This window comes from Panthera tigris, chromosome B4, assembly GCF_018350195.1.
Source record: "Panthera tigris isolate Pti1 chromosome B4, P.tigris_Pti1_mat1.1, whole genome shotgun sequence".
Classification (NCBI taxonomy): domain Eukaryota; kingdom Metazoa; phylum Chordata; class Mammalia; order Carnivora; family Felidae; genus Panthera; species Panthera tigris.
The window spans coordinates 63,200,669-63,224,392 of record NC_056666.1 but is presented as its reverse complement, the minus strand read 5'-3'; the positions used below and the strand labels follow the sequence as shown (position 1 = coordinate 63,224,392).

Sequence of the window (23,724 nt, the reverse complement as noted above, 5' to 3'; positions counted from 1 at the left end):
CCCCTGCGCGCCCCTCCCCCACCCTGGACCGGCTTCGGGACCGACTGAGCGCGAGCTCGCGGCCGCTTCTCGGGCGCCGAGCGTGGAGCGAGGCTGCGGTGACGAGCGGCGGCTGCGCGGCCATGGGCGCGCCGGTGTCGCCCTAGGACAGGCGCGCGGAGACCGCAGCCTAGGCAGCGAGCCTTCCCGAGCGGCGGCGGCGGCGGCAGCGGCAGCGGCAGCAGCGGTAGCGGCAGGAGCAGCTCGGCCGGGATGAGCGGCGCGGCGCCCGGCCCCGGCTCGGGCTCCTCCCCGGCCGCCTGCCGCTTCGCGCACTACTTCGTGCTCTGCGGGATCGACGCAGACAGTGGGCTGGAGCCCGACGAGCTGGCGGGTAAGGCCGGGCTGCGGCGGCGCGGGGGTCCCCTCAGGGACGCGAGGGACGCTGCGGGGACGCGCGGGAGGCGGGTTCTAGACAAAGTCGGCTCCCGGCGGCGCCCGCTCTCCATCGGACTGGCGCTCGGGCGGCGATTTAATGACATTGTTATTTATTCCTCGTGCAGGGTGCGCTGCTGAGCCCGCGGGCGTCCTGCTGCTGAGGGCGCTCGCCTAGGGCTTTCGCCTCCCAGGCGCGGGGTTATTAATAACGGGGGCGGGGGCGGCCCCTAGGGCACGGCCCCCACCCCACACGCAGGCCCCCTCACCCGCAGCTGCTCGCGGAGGCGGCGGGTGAGTCACCGGGCGCACTAACTCCCCGGCCTTGCTGCGATCCCGTGCATCCTACCTCCCTCCGCCTGGCTGCGAAGTTTCAGCCCTGGCACGTGACGCGGCGCTCAGACCCCTTCGGGGGAGGCGGCGACAGAGACCGCTGGGCGGCGGGCGTCGCGTCCACTGAGGCGGTGATGGCCCGCTGGGCGAGTGCAGGCAGGAGGCTGGTTGGACTTAACATCCTTGACTGTGCCGGGTCTGCGCCGCTTCCCGCCTCGCGTTCTGCGATGACGGTCGACTCACCTTTTGGAATCCTGTCTATTTGGCAGTGTCACGGGAGCTGGCGAGGACCTTTGGACGCTCGGGACTCGGCACGACGCTTTGTTGACACTGCCTACGCTGTTTCTGAGTTTAGTAGTTGGACATTCTCCCCTCAGTTGGGTGCACCGTGTGTTACTGCCTGGCTTTTCTTGGAGGAGCACCGTTGCCTTCTTTTTACTTATTTGATGGCGCAGTGCAGGGCTGAGCTGGGAACCGATGCTGGGAAAGGGGCCGTTAAAGGATGATTGTGTTGAGGGGGGGCGGGAGGGATGAGTGCGCAGTGTTGAGAGGAGGCCGTGGAGGAATGACCGATTTCATTTTTCACGCTCCTTTATGCTTGCCTTCTTGGGATCTAAATCTTGGTTTTTTGTTGTTGTTGTTGCTAATGGGTGACACAAGTGACATCTATCGCCTGAACTTTATCTGTGTCAGTGTCAAACACTTAGCTCATAGCCTTTCAGAACAGCTTGCTTTGGACATAGCATGCCTTATTGATTGCACTAATGTGTATTTTTGTTTTCTCTTTTACTTTTTTGGGAGTAGGAGAGGGGATTCAGAACAATGTATTAAATAATAAACAAACTAGACAAAAGTGTTCAGCTGTAAGGTCCACTACTGATCAACTCGTGTCTTAGCTAAGACAGTATCTTTTAAAGCCAGGCTCACAACAAAACATTTTCAACAAAAACTCTAAGTCTAGTTTTAGTTAAAGATTTTTTGGAAAAGAGGGATGAGTACCAGGTTTTTCTGTATGTGTAATTATATAGTCATGTTGTTTCTTCAATTAAAATTTCATGTACATATTAAGAATGGCTTTGTTAAGTGATAATGAAGTTAGAAAACATGTCTGCAGAGAGATTTGGAGAGATTCCTCTTTTGGGATTGAAGGGATTATTTTATTTTTCTAGAATCTTTTCTTCCCTAAACTTCGTAATCGTTTGTGGTACTGGATCACTTGGAGGCCTTTTGTCAGTAGTGATGATGAAAGGAAAAAGCCTGTATTTTTTCCTTATCTGTTTCCAATCTATATGCCTAGTAAAGCTAAAACACCTGTAGATGGGGCCTGGGACTCTTCAGGCACAGTGCAGATGGCTTTAATAAAATTAAGTAGTAAAAAATTAATTTTTAATTCATTTTTTAGACACCAACTGGCTTCTCATTTTGCAGTATTATTCATGAGTGTGGATGATTGAGATTTCTGCCCCTCATAATATTTGGCGTTTTGAAGTACTAATCACTTCTGCCTGATAATATTTCAGTACAATGATTCATTCACCAAATAGTTTTGAAAGCCTTAAGGTGTGGATTGTGTTATAGGCACTGGGGACAGCTATGAACAAAGCAGTCAAAAATCCCTGCCGTCATAGTGCTTACATTCTAGTGTAAACAAAGAATGAAAATACAGAGTGCCAGATGTCAGTGAGTGCTATGAGGAAAAATACAGCAGGGAAGTGAGACTAGGGTAGTGCCAGCACAATGGTGGGATGGTGGGGTTGCACACTTTAAATAAGATGGTTAGGGAAAGCCTCAGAAAAGGTGATCTTAGAACAGAGCCATGAGGGAGATGAGGAAGCAAGCCATGAGGATTGTCTTGGGGAACAGCATTGCAGACAGTACATGCAAAGATGAGGTGGGAGAGTGCCTAGTTTGTGCAGGTAACTGTAGGGATGCTAGGGTGGTTGGAGCTAAGTGGGGAGGAAAAGTAGTAGATATGATCATAGAGAAAGGGTAGGGAGATTGTGTAGGGTCTAACAGACAATTGTTGAGCTTTTACTCTGAGATGGAAAACTACCAGGAGGTTTTGAGCAGTGGAAAGATAAGATTGGAAAGATTTGATGCACTCTCTGAAAGGATTGCGATGGCTCTCTTGTTGATTAGACTATGTCAAGGGCAAGGTTAGAAGCAGACCAGTTAGGAGGCTCTTTTTCATTATTTGAGGTGGGAGGTGTTGGTGGCTTGGATCAAAGCAGTAGCAGTGAAGTGGTAAGAAACTGGATATATTTTGGAGGTAGAGCCAGCAGGACTTGCTGATGAATTGGATATGGTATTCATAGTCAAAGAAAGAGATCAAAGATGATTCTAAGATTTTTGGCCTAAACAATTTTAAACATCTCTATTTACTGAAATAGAAAGATGGATGGAGAAGCAGGCTGGAGATTAGCTCAGTTTTGGACGTGTTAAGTTTGAGGTACCCATTAGACATTCAAATGGAGATGTCAGGTAGGCAAGGCATCTCTCCCACAGTCAAAATTTATATATAGACATGAGCTGAAAGCCATGAAATTGGATGACCCAAGGAGTGAGTATAGATAGAAAAGAGAAGAGGCTCAAGGACTGAATCCTGGAGATACTCCAACATTCAGAGGTGAGGAGGATGAAGAGGAAACAACCAGAAAGTGCGGCCAGTAAGATGAGAGGTAAACAAGAGAATGTAGTATCATGTTCTCAACTAACAATCTTCTTGACTGTTTCCACAGAGCTACATTTGAGGATGAGGAAACAAGGCCAGTGAGTTAGGCAAATTAGTCAGGAGGTTATTTTCTGTTTTGCTGCATTAATTTCAAAGTTAAATATAGTTAAGTTTCTATTTTACTTTTATGGAACTGATCTATTTTTATCACACTGTTTCTTAGCAAGTTGTCACCCTGCCTGTAGAAGGTCTAAGTTGACTTCTATTAAACATAAATTTTACTCATTGCTTTACAGATTTTTTTTCTTAACATATACATGTCCCTAGGATTCATGCTTTGCAGGTGGTGGGGCATTGAAATAAAATTAAGAACACAAATCATATGATGAAGTAATAGATAAAGACCTTATGATAGAGTTATCAGGGCTTTAGATCGATTTTTAGACTCTCCTCCCAGTAAAGGTTAGCTTTACCGACAGTGGGAAAGATTTCTTATATATATATGTGTGTGTATACATATATACATATACACACACACATATATATATAATTATATATATACGTATATACACACATACAGATATACTGGTATTTCCTATTGTCCTTTCTTTAGCTCATCGTAGCTGTTGTGCTTTTCCTATTCACTGCATATTTTTAAAATGCACTGTATCCATAAAAAAGTCCTTTTGATATTAAAGTAGAAATATTTAAATTTTATTTAAGTATTAAATATATGAAAAGGATTTCAAATTGGTTATTGCATAAGACGAAAGGAGGTGTAAATAGAAGTTGTTAGAATTAGTTGACATGAAGGCAGACGACATTTTGAAATTTTCTTTTATGTCTCTTACTCCCTCTAAGACCTAGCTGTAGGAATTTACATGGCTTGATTTACAGCAACAAATCTTTTAGGCAATTAGAAAAATGAAGGACCTTTATTTGAGTAACATAAATACGCAAGCCCCCGGAGGGGCCTTACGGTCTTTGCCCTCTCTCTTTCATAGAACCGTATACACAGTTTTAATAAGTGAATGAGTATAAAGTTTACATATGAGTCCACAAATTGTGTGGTGACCAGAATATTTTAAAGCATTTCAGCGGTGGGGCGCCTGGGTGGCTCAGTCGGTTGAGTGTCCAACTTTGGCTCAGGTCAGGAGCTCACAGTCTGTGAGTTTGAGTCCTGCGTCGGGCTCTGTGCTGACAGCTCAGAGCCTGGAGCCTGTTTCAGATGCTGTGTCTCCCTCTCTCTCTGCGCCTTCCCTGCTCACACTCTCTGTCTCGCTCTCTCTCTCGCTCTCTCTCTCTCAAAAATAAATAAATGTTAAAAAAAATAAAGCATTCCAATGGTAGCATAGATTCAGTTCTGCTGAGGGATACTGAAGTATGACGGGTGCAATCCCTGTCACAGGCCTTTGTTTAGATATCTTCCTTGGTGCCTCTATTTATTTTTAGCTTTGGTTGTCTTGGGTGTGGTTTCCAGAAGAGCTTTGAGGCAGTGAAGACTATGGTCTAAATTCAAATACAGTTAACCCTTGGTTAGGAGGGCTGAACGCCCCTACACAGTTGAAAACCCACATATTATCTTTTGACTCCTCTAAAACTCGAGAAAACTTACCGATAACATAGTCAACACACATTTTGTACATTACATATATTATGTAGTGTATTCTAACAATAAAATAAGAAAGAAAAGAAAATGTTATTAAGAAATGTTATTGTAAGGAAGAGAAAATACATTTGCAGTACTATGCTGTATTTGTTTTTTAAAATCTGCACGTAAGTGGACCTTCACAGTTCAATCATGTGTTGTTCAAAGGTCAACTGTACAAAATTTAGTTGAGACTGACAGTATGATGCCATAATAGTCCTGGAAGGGACCTCGGACATCATTTATCAGGGAAGAAACCAAGGCTAAGAGATTAAGGACCCTCTCAAAGAACACATTTGACTGGCAGCAGACAGACAACTAGAGCCTGGTTCTTGTAGTACACTACTAGGCTCCATAGTTATTTTATTTAAGTTCAGAAAAAAGATGAGCTTGACTTGAGTTTAGCAAGCATTTCAGGCTTGCCTTTATTCCAGACTACATGTCATAGTTAAGACTGCTAAAGTATGACTTTAAAAGCAATGGCCTCATGTACAGGCTTGGGTGGGTTAGAGCTGCCCTGATATGACCACCATTGTAGGTATCTTGGTTGTTATCTGTGTTGACATTATTAATCTTAAAAATAAAGCCGCCAAGTTATTTTACCAGGAAAAATGGGTTTATTCAGGAATAGCAGAGAATTGCAATTCAGGACATGCAAGCCACAGCAAAACCATAGGCAAGTCTGGAGAAGAAAGTAGAGTACTCCTCTTTTACAAAGGAAAGAGGGGAGTCGGGGAGGGCCTCTTATAAACACAAAGTCCATTGGAGTAAACTGGGAATTCAAAATGTGGTGGCTTTGCAGTGTCACTGAATTGTAACAGTCTCTTATTGGGTGGGCTGTTGCCAGGCGAGGAGAAAACCTTTCTTCCTTCTGCTGAGGCAGTATTTTAGACTTGCAAGATCTCTTTCTGTTGGTTCTGCAATCGAAAAAGTGTGGACAAAGGAAGGTATGATTGTTTGTGAAACCATAATTAGAGCTGGATGCACAGGCAGAAGCCAGAGTCCAATCCTGGCCTGATACTTAGGACATCTGTGGGCTTCAGTGTTTTCATCTATTTTGAATGGGTAAATGAAGTGACTGATTTCTGAACATACCACCCCTCTCTTTCATGAGCCTGAACTTGTTTTTGAGTGAAAAAACTAAATATATCTATTTAAAAAAAATTAATTCTAGATGACATAGAGTAGACTTCACATAGTCAGTGAAGCAACTGCCTTCAGCTCAGGTCATGATCTCATGGTCCATGAGTTTGAGCCCAGCATTGGGCTCTGTGCTGACAGCTCAGAGCCTGGAGCTGCGTCGGATTCTCTGTGTCTCCTTCTCTCTCAGCCCCTCCCCTGCTCCCACTCTGTCTCTCTCAAAAATAAATAAACATTAAAAAAAATTTTTTTTAATGGCATAGTGTACAAGAACTGATATATACCACATATGCCACATGAGGACCGATTGAGAAATTAAAATTTCAGCCACAGGGGTGCCTGGGTGGCTCATTCGGTTAAGCACCAGACTTCAGCTCAGGTCATGATCTCACGGTTTGTGGGTTTGATCCCCTCGTGGGGTTCTGTGCTGACAGCTCAGAGCCTGGAGCCTGCTTCAGATTTTGTGTCTCCCTCTCTCTCTGCCCCTCTGCCATTTGCACGTGCATGTGTGTGTGCTCTCTCTCAAAAATAAACATTAAAGAAAAATTTTAAAAATTTCAGCCACAAGGAAAGGGAAAAAAAAGGTCTATGCAGTTCCCTTTATAGGAAAGGTGCAGTTTTTTTTTTTAATTTTTTTTTAACGTTTATTTATTTTTGAGACAGAGACAGAGCATGAATGGGGGAGGGGCAGAGAGAGAGAGGGAGACACAGAATCGGAAGCGGGCGCCATCAGCACAGAGCCCGACGCGGGGCTCGAACTCACGGACCGTGAGATCGTGACCTGAGCTGAAGGCGGACGCTTAACCGACTGAGCCACCCAGGCGCCCTGGAAAGGTGCAGTTCTTAATAAGCTTTTTGAAATATTATATCAGTTCACAGACTCTCAATTACTATCTATATTGGTTCTTAGGGAGCCAGGGACCCCTGTTTGAAATCACTGTATTAGATAATCTCTAGAAGTCTGTACTAGTAGTATACGTGACACTGCCAGTTATCCACAAAATAGGCAGTGGGATCTAAGAATAATTTTTTCGGCTTAAAATTCTTCAGTAGCTTCCTTTGTATTTGGATTAAGATTCAAACTCTTTACCCTGTGTCTCAGTTTGTTCAGGCTGCTATAACAATACTATAGACTGGGTGGCTTGTAAATAACAGACATTTATATCTCACAGTTCTGGAGGCTGGGAGTCCAAGTTCAAGGTGCTAACAGATCCTGTGTCTGGGGAGGGCCCTCTTCCTGGTTCATAGATGGCCCTCTTATGTGGAAGGGCTGAGAGAGCTCTCTGGGATCTCTTTTATAAGGGCATGAGTCCCATTCATGGGGGCTCCACCCTCATGACCTAACCATTTCTCACAGGCCCCATCTCCAGATACCATCACATTGGTATTAAATTTCAACACACGAATTTTGGGAGACACACAGATATACAGCACCCTGGTTTGCAAAGCTCTTCATGATCTGGTCTTTACCTACCTTTCCAGCTTTTTCTGACTGGATCATTCTTCCTGCTGTGTTGTTTTTCTTGAAGGTCCTTAAAAACAGCAAGCTGTTCTTGTCTCATGGCCTGTTCATCTTCTCTCCTCTCCCGGGAATCCTCTTCCCCTAGACCAGTATTGTCCATTATAAATATAATATGAGACACATATGTAGTTTAAAATTTTTAATAGCCACATTCAAAAAAAGGTAAAAAGAAACAGGTGATATTAATTTTAATGGTGTATTTTATTTATCTATCTAGGATATTATTTGAGCATATAATCAACATGAAAATTATTGAGATATTTAACATTCTTTTTTTTCTTACTAAATTTTAAAAATCTCAAAATCCAGTGTATATTTTACCTCATATCTCAGTTTGGACTAGCCATGTTTCAAGTGTTTAATAGCCACTAGTGGCTGGCTACCCTCTTGGACAGTGTAGCCCGACATCTTGGCAAGATGTGCTGCTTCTCCTCATTCAGGTCTCTGCACAAGTATTACCTCCTCAGAGTTGCCTTCTCAGGCCATCCTGTATAAGATAGTGTCCTTCTTTCCCCTGCTTGCCCCACTCTTGCCAGTAACCCTGCTTTATTTTCCTCATAGCACTAATGGTTCCTGGCAATATATTGTAAATGCATTTATTTACTTCACCTTCTTTCTCCTTTTGATGTTTTTATTTTTGAGAGCAAGAGAGACAGAGCATGAGCGGGGAGGGGCAGAGAGAGAGGGAGACACAGGATCCCAAGCAGGCTCCATGCTGTCAGGGCAGAGGCTGACCTGGGGCTCGAACTCAAGGACTGTGAGATCATGACCTAACCTGAAATGAAAAGTTGGATGCTTAACTGGACAGCCACCCGGGTGCCCCATGATTAATTCTTCAAAAAGGTATTTTTCAGTTTTGGGGTGAGCTACTAAAGTTTCTTCTTTTTTAAACAATATTTATTTAGGGTACCTGGGTGGCTCAGTCAAACATCTGACTTCAGCTCAGGTCATGATCTTGGGGTTCGGGAGTTCGAGCCCCACATTGGGCTCTGTGCTGACAGCTCAGAGCCTGAAGCCTGCTTCAGATTCTGTGTCTCCCTCTCTCTCTCTCTCTCTGCCCCTCCCCCACTCACACTCTGTCTCTTTCTCTCTCTCTCTTTCAAGAAAATGAATGAACATTAAAAACAATTTTTTTTAAATTTTTTTTTTAACGTTTATTTATTTTTGAGACAGAGAGAGACAGAGCATGAACAGGGGAGGGGCAGAGAGAGAGGGAGACACAGAATCTGAAACAGGCTCCAGGCTCTGAGCTGTCAGCACAGAGCCCGACGCGGGGCTCGAACCCACGAACCGTGAGATCATGACCTGAGCCGAAGTCGGACGCTTAACCGACCAAGCCACCCAGGCGCCCCCAAAAAGATTTTTTTTAAAGTATTTATTTATTTTGAGAGAGAAGGAGCTCAAGCAGGGGGAGGAGCAGAGAGAGAGGGGAGAGAGAATCCCAAGCAGGCTCCAGGCTCTGAGCTTTCAGCACAGAGTCCAGTATGGGGTTTAGTCCCTCAAATCATGAGATCATGACCTGAGCTGAAATCAAGAGTCAGATGCTTAACTGACTGAGCTACCCAGGCGCCCCTAGAATTTGTTAGCCTATTACTTCTCTCTTGACATAAACTGTGATGAATAAATGAATAACCTTTTTTTAAAAAACAGCTTTATACAAACAAGTATGCAGGTATTAGCAAGGTTTTTTTGCTCGTTTTTGTTTTTTAAGCATATAACATGTCTTATTTATTTAAAAACTAATGCCAGGTGATGAGCACATAAATGGTGGCTAGTGTTTATGAAATTTTAGAAAGTGGTTGTACTAAAGATCAGTTGTAGCTTCCATTGTGATTTTAGAGGAATATCTTAGGAAATTGCATTCATAGTTTCCTTCTTCACGAGCATCCCATATCAGTTTTGGATATGGTCAGCCAGGACAGTTTCTTTGTTTCTCTAAAGTTTTTGTCTTTATTGTAACCTGCTTAATGTTCTGTTCCATCTAAGACTTGACTTGTTGAAATGGCACCATGTAATGACCAAAAACTTTCAGTAAGACTGTCTTTTCCTCTTTACTTTTCAAACAAAATGAGTGTAAGGAGCTAAGAAGTGAGAATTCTAGGAATAAAAGTGGAAGTATTTTATATGCTGCTGGAATAGCACATCATGAGGATAAAAACATGAAACAGTTGCTTTCTTAGACATCCCTGAGCCTTTTCCAAGAATCCGTGACTTCGACTAACTTTATTCTAAATTAAATATTATAACTGTTCTAGTTAACATGAACATTTTGAGTTAATACCTTACATTTTTTTTTATAAACTTCTATATGTCACTGGTACAAAGCTATTTTTGAAATAATGTTTTCTCTAAATGACTTTCAAAGATATGTGTTAGCATTAAGTCAGAAGGCGCTCTAGGAAGTCACCTTTATACAACGAAGCTATGAAAATAGCTAACATTTATGGAGTCATGAATTGTGGTTGGTGATTTATAAGCATTATTTTTAGTCTTCGTAATAACCTGAAGGTATCATTTCCCTCATTTTATAGATGAGGAGGCTGAGGTTCAGTGAGGTGTTCCCCAAACTCACAGAGACCAAAAACTGGGATTGTATCCCAGCCTCTCTGACTCCAGCATACGCCTCTTCCACTGTGCCTTGCTGCTTCTCCAAATCATCTAGACCAGCTATCCTCAACTCCTAGGTGGTGACATATTAGTGGGCCTGTCTTTTCTGAGCTGAGTCACAGTAATTGTTAACAGTAGTTGAAATACTGAGGCTGTAAATGATACGTTTAAAAATAAGTGGAATGAAAAAAAAAATAAGTGGAATGGATTCAAGGTCTTCCCTCTAATGACGCCATTCTCTCTCAGTTCCATTCTTATGTGCTTTTTTGGCTGGAAGAGAAAGAGGTGGCATTTTATGCACCACGACAGTCATTGTGTATAGCCAACACATAATGGGAAATATGTGTAGTTAATGCTGCTGCTAAGCTACTGTTACTGATGAGCTGTGAATAGTTTTCACATGTTCGTACTCTCTTAGGAATACCACTACAAAAGTATTCTTACTTGCTTCCCTTCCCTGTAGATTAAAAAAAATTTTTTTTGTTCATAATCTGAGGACATACATGGGAGTATGTTTTTCAACACTTAGGCTGATCTAGACTACTAGATACTTGTAATTTCAGCTCTGCTGTGAGGACCAGCATGCTGAATACTTCGGTATTGGTCTAAACTGTGAAACCCAGTTTAAAGATATTTTTCAGTAGTCTGTCTAGATCTCAGAGGCCTTGTGATGTCAATCCATCTGTTTTATGTAATTTTCTCCTGGTCAAACCTGGAGAATTGGGTTTCTGCTTTGAAGAGCATGTTTTCTTGCCCTTTCCTGTCGTCCTTTTTTCTGAGTACAGTACATTCTTATAGTCATTTATTAACACAGGGAATTTTTCTATAGTTTGAGGAAACATGGTAGAAGTGATACATAAGGTTCTGAGAGTCTTAATTCTTCTGTACAGTTTGGCATAAATTTGCTCAGACCAGGCTTTTTGTACCTTCCCCGCACCCCCCCCCCCCCCCCGTCCTTTCTACAAAGATCGCCCTTTCACCTTAGTCCTTATGAAGTCACTACCTATTGCTTTTTTGGTTGTCTCTTTATATGAAGAAGAAGAAATATTCTTTTTTTTTTTTTAATTTTAATGTTTTTTTAAAATTTTTTTTAATTTTTAATTTTTAATTTTTTAATTTTTCTTATTTTTGAGACAGAGAGAGACAGAGCATGAGCAGGGGAGGGGAAGAGAGAGAGGGAGACACAGAATCCAAAGCAGGCTCCAGGCTCTGAGCTGTGAGCACAGAGCCTGACGCGGGGCTTGAACTCACAGACCGTGAGATCATGACCTGAGCCAAAGTCGGACGCTCAACGGATTGAGCCACCCAGGCGCCCCAGAAATATTCTTTTGATCAAAATCTCCAGTGTCATCTTGGTGAAGAGTTGTTAATGTCTAAGTAGATCTTCCAGTTACTTCATCCCAGCAGAAACTGGGCAGAGTTTCTGATTTCCCCTGGCTTTTCAGGTTTAATACTTTGTTTCTAGTATACCTTTAGTTTCTTTCCTTTGTCTTTTCTCATCCTTCTTTGAGGAAACAGGGACAATTTGCTAAACAATATTCTCTGTATGCTAAATTTATATCATTCTTTTTTTTTTTTTTTTTTCCTTTTTGCTGTAGTTTGGGACTAAAATAGCAAGGAGGGATTATTACCTCCTAGGCAGATAAGACAGGAATTGTTTTGAAGGGGAGTGAGCATCTTGGACTCCTGTATGATTCCCTGACATGGAAGTCTTCCCTGTCACAAGACTTGGCATTAGCGTGTCAAATGGAATTTGATGAGAATCAGCTACAGACTTGGGTTGGAATAATTTGAGCAGCAGAAATTTAGGACCAGTTATAGGCTTAAAGTTTATGGATGATTCACTTCCAGGACCACAGTGTTTTGTTTTATTTTCTAGGTTACTTTCTCTTCACTTCAACTTTAACCCTAACCTTTGAAGAAATTTAAATGGCTGGGGTAATAAGATAACAGATTGTTTAAGAATGTTCCCCATCTCCTGTCTCAAGTGTATTCTTTTTCTTAATAAACTTTTGTCTGGCTTTTAAAATGTTCTGGCTCAGCTCCAGGGAAATGAGCTTTCCAACTTGACTTCATTTGCTTTGTGCCATTGTTCACAAGAACAATGACTGATTTCACAGTTTATTAAAACACAAGCATTGGTACCATTGAGGTGAGTATGCCAAAATAGGTTATTTTGTTTAGTTGTTCTCACTCCTGTCTGGCAGTGCTTATTTTTTCCATTGGCAGTTCTAGCTACCATTTGATTTAAAATAAATATAAGAAAGCTGTGTGTGCTCAAATGTAATATTTTGTGTACTCCTCACAGTGAAGGATGGACGGGCTTCAATGTACTGTGAACCACTTGTAAACTAACCACTTGTAAACTGTCTTGTCCCTGGTGGAAGGGGTCAGTGGGGAGAGAGTATGGGAGGGTGGAAGGCCGTCGAAAACCCCACCTCTTATTCCAAAAGTCCTCTTTTCCTGATCTTTTGATCTCTCTCTCTCTCTCTCTCTCTCTCTCTCTCTCTTTTGTACTTGGAACACAGATTTTATGGTTAGAGTGTGAGAAATTGTGCAGAGATATCCAGACAAATGTCCTAGAACTTGGAGCCCTCAGATTTAATAGCCTGCTGGAGGAGTCTTTATAAAGTCTCCAGCACAAATGCTGCACTGACTGAAAGTTTAACAAAATCACATTCATTCTTCCCTGGAAGAGTGAAAATTTAGATTTTTCTGAATGTGGCCTAGGACCACAAGAAGTAGACATACTTTGTTGAATCATTAGGGGGCAGAGGCCTTGATGTGAAATGTCTGTTGACATGTATGCACATTTAGTATTTATTTCTCTGCCCCATTGAACTCCGTTGAATTCGTCAGGTGACAGCTTTTAACTGAAAGTCAGTCTTTGATGGACAGCTGAAGCATTGGTGTATGTGTGTGAGAGATTTGTTTTTTTTTTTTTCTTTTTTTAATATGTAGGGGAAAGAAGTAACTTCTTAAATTCCTTGCTTTTAAAAATAAGAAATTCTTTTTGAAATACAGATTCGCTTTGGGACTTAAAGGAGAATGTAAATGGTTGTATTATTTTAGTAAATACAACTGAATAGCTTTTGACCATCTCCTGAAATGAGATATAGTCTCCTCTCAAGTGTGGGAACTGTTTTTCACCCTGTTCCCCTGTTCCCTGACCTCTGCCTTTTGACCCTGCTGCTTTGTGATGAGATTATGGGCCTTTGAGCTTTTCCTCAATGTACCCAAGTTTCCTTACACAGCAACATTAAAGCTTTATGCTTTCTTAAAAGATGTTCTTAGAATTGAGGAGAACATTCAGATTTAGTTGTAGACATGCGTTTTTTCTTTAAATTTTTTTCTTTAAGAAGTCTATTTTTTTCTTAACATTTTCCAGAGTATCTATATATTCTCTAATAGGAACTTTGAAGTTTTGTGGGTGTGTGTATGACTAAATATGTTTTTTATTTGGAATAAAACTTTGTAAAGTAATGTTGCTTATTTAGGGAGAGGCCAAAAATTACAGCTTTCTAGGATAAGGAAACCCAAGAGAGACCCTATTTACTCCCCATTGTTGTCTGTTTGGAATGAAAAGTTAAAATCTGGATTCAGAGGGTATCATGCAAGAATAACAAATTGAATATTTTCAGAGAAAATCAACCCTTTAACCTGCTTATTTGATACTAAATGCTTTTTAGACACCTTATTAGATGCCTAAAATAGAGTAGGAAGAGCATCAGGGATAGACAAAAGGAGATCATTTGATTTTGCTACTTGTTGGTAGAGCATATAAGTTTGTTTGTTTTTTGTTTGCTTTTTTAGACAGGATAAAATTAGTGTCAAAAATAAAATGTTGGGGATGATCTATTTTATTATTGTTTTGCATACTGTCTTTAGGTTTACCCAGAAAACTAAGCATTTGCTGTTTCAGACATTTTAGTAGAACTTTCTGAGGAATGTCTGTTTTACACACTGAAATGTTCCACCAGAGGTGAAGATAAATAAAATAATTGGTTTGAATTAATAAAAGGCAGTAAGTGCTTTTTAAAAAGTTGTGGCATTAGAGGGCGCCTGGGTCGCTCAGTCAGTTGAATATCTGACTCTTGATTTTGACTCATGATCTCACAGTCGTGGGATCAAGCCCATGTCAGGCTGAGCATGGAGCCTGCTTGGGATTCTCTTTCTCCTTTTCTCTCTGCCCCTACCCCACTCGCACTCCCTCTCAAAATAAATAAATACACCTTTAAAAAAATTAAAAAGTTGTGGCTTTTAAATTATAGAAGTAATATATGCTCATTTTAATGAGAACAATAAAAACAAAAATAAAAACTAGAGAATACAGGATTACATTAAAGAAAACAATGAACACCTGTTATCCCAGAGGGGTAGAATTTAAAATAAAAATAGAAGTTCTGATTTCTGGTCACTAATTAGATGCCAGAGTGACCATTTAACTGAAGTGATGTGGCTAAATGAGCTGAGCAATAATCCGAGAAACACAGTAGCATTTTTTTAGGTTGAAGTCATTGCCGCTGATTTAGTATATGACATCTTTAAAGATCTCTGTAAATAATTATTGATTGAAAGGGTGAATAAATAAATGAAATGGAGTTCTCTACCTCAGGTGTTTAATTTGAGGGATAAACATTAAATCCTTAGTACTTGACAACGCTTTCTTTTAACCAAAATGCTTTATACCACCAGGAATTAAAGTGAAATGGGAAAAGAAAGTAGCTTTGAACCCCAGGAGTTTAATGCTAAAATAATCTATTTTTTTTTCCTTTATGGAAAAGAAAGGGGAAAGTGCCGATGACAAATGAGATGGGAAGACAGAGGAAAGAAGCTAATAAGAAAAAGAGGCAGTTAGTTCAGTGACAGATAAGATAAACTCTGGATTTTTGTCTTAGTGGGAATCTGATTTATTTGTAGTTATATAGCAGAATGGAAATATGTTTAGGTGGTATGAGATACCTCTGATGGAAAATCTGATTGTCTCCCTTCAGGTTGCTGGGAGAGAATCATTTTAGGGAGGCTGAATCTAGAAGCAGCAGCAGATTTGACACTTATCCCTCACAGCTCCCTGCCTGCCTCGTTGTAGAGGCTGTGTAAACATTTCATGGTTAATGCTGGCACTAGCTGCAGAGAACACAGTGAATGTCTGCAGTTTTTCTTTTCATGTAGTGGAGTAATAATAAGAACAACGACAGTCTTTGATTGTCTGGCAGTGTTTTGGCTGTTGGTGCTTTTAGAACCCTTCTGTAAATGACTTTCCTCCTAAAATCCATTTATCGTGAACATATAAAACATCAAAAACATATGAAATATGTTTAAACTAAATGAAGACCTTAAGAAAGCAAAGAAGGGATATTTATCATAGTAATTGGAAGAACTTACACAAGGGCAGATGTGCCTCTTTTTCTTTATTTTTTTAATTTTTTTGCCTCTTTTTCTTTAAACTGTCAATTTACTGTTATGAATAGGACTTCTGTCAGTAATGACAGTGCATTCTAAAATTTTTTTGAGTAAATGAAACAAACTCTTCTAAAAAAGAAAAAAACTCAAAAAAGAAAGCACAAGAAAGAGAACCCTAGTTAGTTTTTATCTGGAGAGTTATTATTTGCATTTTTGTTTCTGTTTAGTTATTTTTTAGGATGAGCCAAATTGAGGTGGATTTTAGTTGCTTTAAGTACTGTGACTGGCATTGATCCTTGAAAACATTTTTGGAGCATATAGCATAGTAACTAAAGAAAGTAGAGGGGCACTGTGGAGAAGAAGGGGCTTATTTTTTCCCACATCTGTGTTCCTACATTTTGTTTCTAGGACCAAATGTACATGTTAGTCACTCAGAACAGATGTGTAGATTAGCCTGCTTTAAGTATTTCATGGAGTGAGAGATGAGTTGGGAAGACAGGCTGAATCTAGCTTTTGGATGATTTTTCTATCAGAATGCTTCTTGTTATAGGTCAGAGAGGACCTAAGAAATAAAGGAATTTGGCTGGTTCACGTAAGTTTTTTTAGGGGGTGGGATGTTCAGGTATAATTTGAACAGAGCTCTAGCTTCATTTCATTGCAGTTCTTTACGCTCTATCACCAATGCTGACTTCCTTTACAGGGTGCCTTCATTCCTTCATGGTTTTAAAATGGTAGGGGTGCCTGGGTGGCTCAGTTGGTTAAGTGTCCGACTTCAGCTCAGGTCATGATCTTGTAGTCTGTGAGTTCAAGCCCTGTGTCAGGCTCTGTGCTGAGAGCCTGTTTCAGATTCTGTGTCTCCCTCTCTCTCTGACCCTCCCCCACTGATGCTCTGTCTCTCTCTATCTCAAAAATAAATAAACGCTAAAAAAAAATTTTTTTTAAATGGTGACAGTACTTCACACTTCACATTTGCACATCACACCTTCCTTAGATTTAACTTTCCTCCTCCACTCCCCAGTCACATCATGAAACAAAAATCTGGGCTTTGCTATGATTAGACCCCTTTAGGTGACACTTCCCTGAGGCCCATTCTTAAAATATTGGTGTGGTGAGGAAGATGGGATTAAATGGACTGTTTAGAGACCAGTTTAGGATGAAAACTAGGGCTGCTTCACAATGGAAGGGGAAGGGAAATGGCTGTTAGGAACCAACCGGACTGAATGCCAGACTATGAACAATGCCCTTTGAGAGACAGAAAAGAGCCCCTAAAAGGTTTTGAACAAAGGGAATGTCATGCTCAAAGCTGTGCTTTAGGAATATTACTCTGGATGAGGGGTGTAGAGTGGAATTAAACTGGGGAGAAACTAAAAGTGCAGATACCAGTTAGGAAATTGTTATTTTGCAATTTTACTGAATTCATTTATTCTAATAATTTTTTGTTGGAGTCTTTAGGATTTTCTGTGTATCTTATGCCATCTGCAAATAGTGACAGTTTAACTTCTTTAGTGATTTGGATGTCTTTTTCTTGTCTGATTGCTGTGGCTGGGACTTCTAGTATTATGCTAAATAAAAGTGGTGAGAGTGGGCATCCTTGTCTTGTTCCTGGTCTTACAGGAAAAGCTCTTAGTTTTCCACCATTGAGTATGATGCTAGCTGTGAATTTTTCTTATATAATAGCCTTTATTATATTGAGGTGTGTTTCCTCAAATACACTTTGTTTATTGTGAATAGATGTGGAATTTTGTGAAATGTAGAAGACAGTTCTACAAAACAAACTAGAGGGGAAGGGCTTGAATTAGGATAGTGGCAGTGGGAATAAAGAAGAGAGGATGGATACAAGACGTAGGAGAAACATTAGATGAATTGACGTGGCAGCTTTATTGTATGTGAGGTTAAAGGGGAGATGAGACGCACATGACTGAGATTTTGGGCCCAGACAGCAGGGATATGATAGTGCCATTCATAGAAGGGAAGAACACAGGAGAAAATAAGTCTCAGAGGATGTTTAGGTCAGTTTTGAATTTGTGATAGTGATAATGCTGGTATAACTTTATTTTCCTTTACAGGAAGGAGAATTAAAACTGCTTTTTTTTGCATCTAGCCATGGTAGTAGTGATTAAATGTTAAAGGGCATTTGTACAACAAATGGTGGAGCTAGAACTTGAATTCAAGGCTTCAGACCAGGAGTTCTGTGTTCTTTCCATAACGTGACACTTACCTCTATTTGTAGACATAACTCATGAATTCTTTCCCTCCCTTCTTCTCGCCCTCCCTTCCTTTTATTGAAGGAACCAAGAATGGGTGCATGTTAATTTACACGAAGTGTAAAAATTCTGTAATTAAGAAAAATATAGAAACTGGCCAGATACAAGCTGAGACTTATTTTTGAATTAGGATAATTTGCTGGGCATTAATTAGTAAATAATTTACCTTCTTTTCTGCAATGCTTCAGTTTGTAGCTAAAATGCACATTTGTTCTGTGACAAGTTTTAGCAGCGCATTTGGAATGCATCTGTATTCTTCAGCTATGAGGCAGTAAACCATATGCTCTTTAACATTTTGGAGTTTGTACGGCAAACAACCATCTAACCAGTTGGAATGATTGCAGGTGCTTGCAGTGGGTTCTAGGCATTCCCACCTAGAATGTCCAGGTCATCTGTTACTGCTCTAGAACTTTGTGTGCCAATTAGCTGATAATGCATATATAGTGTTTACTATAGAGCCTGACTGGATGTAATTGCTCCATAAACATTAGCTATTATCCTCATAAACATAATTGATTAGAGGAAGCCTCAGATACTTTGATGAGATTTAAGGGGTTGATGGAACTAACTCTATTTCAGATGTTCCAAGACAATCCTTGGGGTTGTATCCTTTTTTACTGACAGATAATTTTATCCATTTAAAATAAAATAGATAATACATTTATGTGGTATCATTTTCAGAAGGTAGAAAAAAATTATATTAAAAAGTGTATCTCATCCTTTTCCCTAGCCTTCCAGTTCCTTTCCCCAGACACACTTATAGTTATCACTTTCTTTGTGGATGTTTCTAGAGGTATTCTTTGTGTTCCAATATGTTTTTTTTTATTAATCTTAGATTATACTCTTTGAACTTTGATGTATTTCTCTTACCCATGTTACTGCCTTTTTACTTCACTTTATTTGATGATAATAATAATGAAGGTATTGCTCAAATTATATTTTTTATTTAAAGCAAGTCAGGGGCGCCTGAGTGGCTCAGTCATTTAAGCGTCTGACTTCAGCTGAGGTCATGATCTCACGGTTCGTGAGTTTGAGCCCCGCGTCGGGCTCTGGGCTGACAGCTCAGAGCCTGGAACCCGCTTCAGATTCTGTGTCTCCCTCTGTCTGCCCCTCCGCTGCTTGCACACATCTGTCTCTTGCATTATCTCAAAAATAAATAAACATTAAAAAAATTTTTTTAAAGCAAGTCAGATACAGTCCCTAGTTTGCAGTCATGTTCAGAGATGTTAAATGAATTGTATAAGTTTACATTGCTAGTGGCAGAATTAGAACCAGAAGGAAGGTTCTTCTGCACCCAAATCCAGGCTCCTTATTCATTACAGAGGAACTTAGCCATTCTCTTATGTGAAAGAGCCCACCTCCCTAATTTGATGGAAAGCAGTGCACTTATACGTAAAACGAATAATAGTAAACCTGTTATATGTTGACTTAAATCACATTCTAAATGAAAACAGGATTAACTTTGGGCCATTTTACATGGGAATCACAAATTTTGTTGACTGCCCATCTGTTTCCAGAGTAGGTTTTCTACATGTAGTTGACTAAAGGCATCCACATAAGTAAGACATATAAATTAGTCAAGAGGGCTCAACCACATAAATGTAAGAGGACTCCATAGATACACTCTTTTCTTTTTAGTAGGTAGTTGAAGGTTATACACATGTTGAATTAATAAAAGTTTTACTTAGAAAAAAACTTTATTGGGGGGGGTGCCTTGGCAGCTCAGTGGGTTAAGCGTCTGGCTTCAGCTCAGGTCATCATCTCACAGTTCATGAGTTCGAGCCCTTGATCAGGCTCTGTGCTGATAGCATGGAGCCTACTTTGGATTCTTTCCTCCTCCCTCCCCCCTTGCCCCTCCCCCCTTGCCCCTCCCCCCCTTGCCCCTCCCCTGCTCATGTGCACACGCTGTCTCTCTCTCTCCCTCAAAATAAATAAACTTCTAAAAAAAAGTCTCTTTCTCTTAACACCTTCATTATAAATAGGCTTGTCAATAGAACTACTTGATTATGTTAGTTAACTATTCCTATGGGACAAAGTATCCTAACATACAGTGCTCAAAACAGATGTTTATTATCTTGCATACTTTGTGAGGGTCAGGAAACCAGAAGCAGCTTAGCTGGGTGGTTCCAGCTCAGGGTTTCTCTTATAAGTTTACAGTCAAGCTGTTGGAAGGGGCTGCAGCCCTCCTAGGGCCTGGCCCAAGTGTGGCTGAAGCATCAGAGTCACAACCTGTGTGATTGTGGGCAGCGCCTCTCTGTTCCTCACCACTTGGGCCTCTCCATAGGCTGCCTGCATGTCCTAATGGCATGGCTGCTGGTTTCCTTCAGAGCAAGTGCCCAGAGACAGAGAGAGGTCTGTGACGGAAGCCAACATCTTTTACAACCTAATCTCAGAAGTGGCATACCATCATTTCTGCCTTATGCTTTTGGTCACACAGACCACCCCTGCTTGGTATACTGTGAGAGGGAACTCCACAAGACTGTGAGTTACCAGAGGCACGGTCGTTGAGAGCCATCTTGGGGGCTAGCTACCACACTGATTTGGGCAATGTTAAGGCTCTTAAACTTCTGATTTAGAACCTACAAACTTTAGGAACAATTTTTAAATAGAGTATACAAAAGCTGTAGTGGTGTGCAGGATTTTAAAGCAATTTGTATTTGCAGTAAATAATACAGATCTATTTTAGAGAAGCAGTACTGCAGAGTTTGAGCTTGGGCTCTGAAGCCAGACTGCTGTGGACAAGTTACTTCAATTCTCTTTACCTAATAGTAATAGTACTCTTAACTGCTCTTTGGATATGCTGGTCAAATGCTTAGAATAGTGCCAGGCACATAGGGGGTGCTCAGATGTGATGTTTATTATTTTTATTGTTAAAAGAACTTGAGAATACACGTGCACTCAGCTGCTTTTGTGTCTGGAATATATGGTACAACATTGGAAGTTGAGTCTGGAGAGCTAGGCAGGAACAGTGTGCTCTGGGAAGGATGGGCCTTCACCTCTGCTGGCTATGCATAGTTGATTTGTGTTTTTGCTGTTGCTTACCCTTGGCAATTAGTGTTTATTTTAAACTACTTTGTTTAAAAAGAAGTGGTTAGCTTTTGTAGCACTTGGTCCATTTCTACTTCAGTAGTAACACCTGGATTTATGCTTCAGCCTCAGCAGTTCATGGCACACAGGTGTTCCTTTCTTTTCTCTTTTAAAAATTTTATGTAATAGTCCTAATTTGAAAGAGAAGTTATGATGGTATTGCTCTTTAAAAAAGAAAACGAAAATGAGAAAAAAAGGAATGAAAAGCGTTGTAGTGGAGGGGAACAGAAAAGTGCTTGATAAATTATGTAAGGAAGCATTTGGCTTTGGTCAGAAATTTAGTTGTTAGCCAGCTGTAAGCAAACCCATCTGGCACACTTTTCATTTATTCTTCTGAAATATTCATGGACTCCAGCAGTCCCTGCCTTGTTTCCATTAGATCCTCACATATTCTCATCTCCTGGTAGCCAGTCTAGAGTTACAGTGGGTTGCCCTTGTTTTGTTTCCTTGTTGCTGTCGGTGTAATCAATAAAGAATAGGCACTCAAGGAAAAGTTTATATATACTCAAGTTTCTTACAAAATAAGTTGTGGAGCAAATGAAATAATGTAAGATTTGAGAACAGTCAGTCACTACAGTGCATTATGCTTTAAAGTATTTGTGGTACTTTGAACATCTCTGAATTATGAATCTCTCCTGATTAGTAAGCAGTACCCTTCATTTTTATTAAAGATATTTTATTTTGATTTAGAGACCATGTGATTAGTAAACGTAAATTTTTTAATTTATAAAAGACATTTGCATGTTTCTTGTTAAATCCTGGAGATCTTTTGAAATCAAATGATTGTAGATCAAGGAGATCATAAGTAACCTTTTTTATATTTTAAAATTAACTTTTATTTTGGATCATTGATACTAGGATTATTATTTGGCATTCAAAAACAAGTTCTGAAAATTTGTCATATAAATTATTCTCAAAGCTCATGAAACTGCTGTTTTACTGAATAGTAACTTGAGATTCACCTGGTTATTCCTACTTCTTTTTTTAAGAAGAAACTTGGCTACTATTTAGGAATGTCGTCGATGTTTAAATATGATTTCCTTCCATTAGCTCCCTGTTTTACATGAGAAGACAGCCCTCATTTTTTTTTTAAAGGAGGTTGGCAGTTGTGTTCATACCAACTGCTGAGATTTTACCTAGTTGAGTGATAGATTAAGATTTTAAAAACAGTGGGGTCAGTCTTTTCATTTTTGTAGGTTAACATTGTGACAGCAATGTTGAAAACTAGGGGCTGTTTGTGTCAAATTTGTATGATACGGATTTTAATGTTTAAGTCGAATCTTCCTTTGGTTTATCTTTTTTTTTTAGCTTTGGCTCTTTTGTCTGCTCTGGCTTTGCAAGATGAAGAAACATAATGTCTTTTTTGGGGTCAGTGCTTCCCAGAAACCTGGCTGACTCTAATGGTCAATAGGACCCATTTGCCACCTTTTGAACAAAGGATTTGAAGGCCTTGCAGGCTGCCCGTCTGTCTTGGGAAGCTTTGTGCAGCCAGTGTGCGAAAAGAAGTTTTATTGGCAGAAGCAAGCCTTTTCTACATAAGTGCTAAGAGTGTGTAAGATACAGTTTCTCTGTAAATACTTAAAGTGTATTTAGTTTTGTGCTGTGTTATAAGTCATCTGATTTTGTTCCCATGTTTAGGAAGAGATGAGTTGGACAGAATTAGAATTGAAGTTATTATGCAGTTTTTTTAGAGTTGAAAGAAGATGAAAATTAGTTGCTTGTATCACCTATTATTTCATTCATTTTATTTTTCTTGTAAAATTATCATTTCCCAAATCATATACAAGCCATTTTTTTTTTTTTTAAATTAAATTTGGGAGTCATTCTGTAGTATAAAATGTGTGAACTCTTTACCCATGAGTACTTAATTTGCTATTTTGTCAGGTAGACTTTTGGGCACTGATGAGGTAGGGCTGGTCAGGTGTATTAACATTATTTCTAAGCATATCTTTCTGCCCTCTAATCTTAAAGCTATTTGAGGGAACCAGGTTTAGCATGGTAGTTAAGAGCATGCGTTCTGGAGTTTAAAGTGCCTGAGATTAAATGTTTATTTATTTTTGAGAGAAAGAGAGAGAGAGAGAGGGAGCAAGCGAACACGGGGCGGAGAAGCTCCGACGAGGGCTCTGCTCTGTTAGCAGAGAGCCATCAGGAACTGTGAGATCATGACCTGAGCTGAAGTGGGACACTCAGCCAACCTGAGCCACCCACACATCCTAAAGTACCTGAGATTACATCACAGTTCTGCCACTTGTTGTGTTGCCCCTTAAACATTCTTCTTCTTTTTTTTTTTTTTTTTTAAAGTTTATTTATCTATTTCAAGAGAGAGGGAGAATTCCAAGCAGGCTCCACACAGGTAGCCCAGACCCTGAAACAGGGTTCCATCCCAAGAACCATGAAATCATGACCTGAGCCAAGATCAGGGGTCAGGCGCTCAACCAACTAAGCCGCCCAGGTGCCCTGTCCCTTAAATTTTCTGGGCCTTACTTTATTATTATTTCTAAAACAGGGACGGGGGCACCTGGGTGGCTCAGTCGGTTGAGCATACAAATTTAGCTCAGGTCATGATCTTGAGGTTTGTGAGTTCAAGCCCCGCATGGACTCTGTGTGATAGCTCAGAGCCTGGAGGCTGCTTCAG

At 40.4% G+C, this 23,724-nt stretch overlaps 1 protein-coding gene across 5 annotated transcripts in view; it reads left to right on the top strand.

Annotated features, from left to right (window-relative positions):
* The first annotated feature begins 216 nt into the window (after positions 1–216).
* DENND5B (DENN domain containing 5B) overlaps positions 217–23,724 on the top strand; it is a 186,916-nt gene continuing 163,408 nt past the window's right edge. For 4 of the 5 annotated variants that reach the window (XR_006219863.1, XM_042992054.1, XM_042992053.1 and 1 more), the window contains exon 1: positions 238–373. Coding sequence is in view for 4 of the 5 variants with exons in the window: in XM_042992054.1 (XP_042847988.1) it covers positions 253–373 (121 nt within the window). In the remaining variant the exon portion in view is untranslated. Of the gene's footprint in view, positions 374–23,724 lie in introns of all 5 variants that reach the window. The other variant, XM_042992056.1, reaches the window with a different exon arrangement.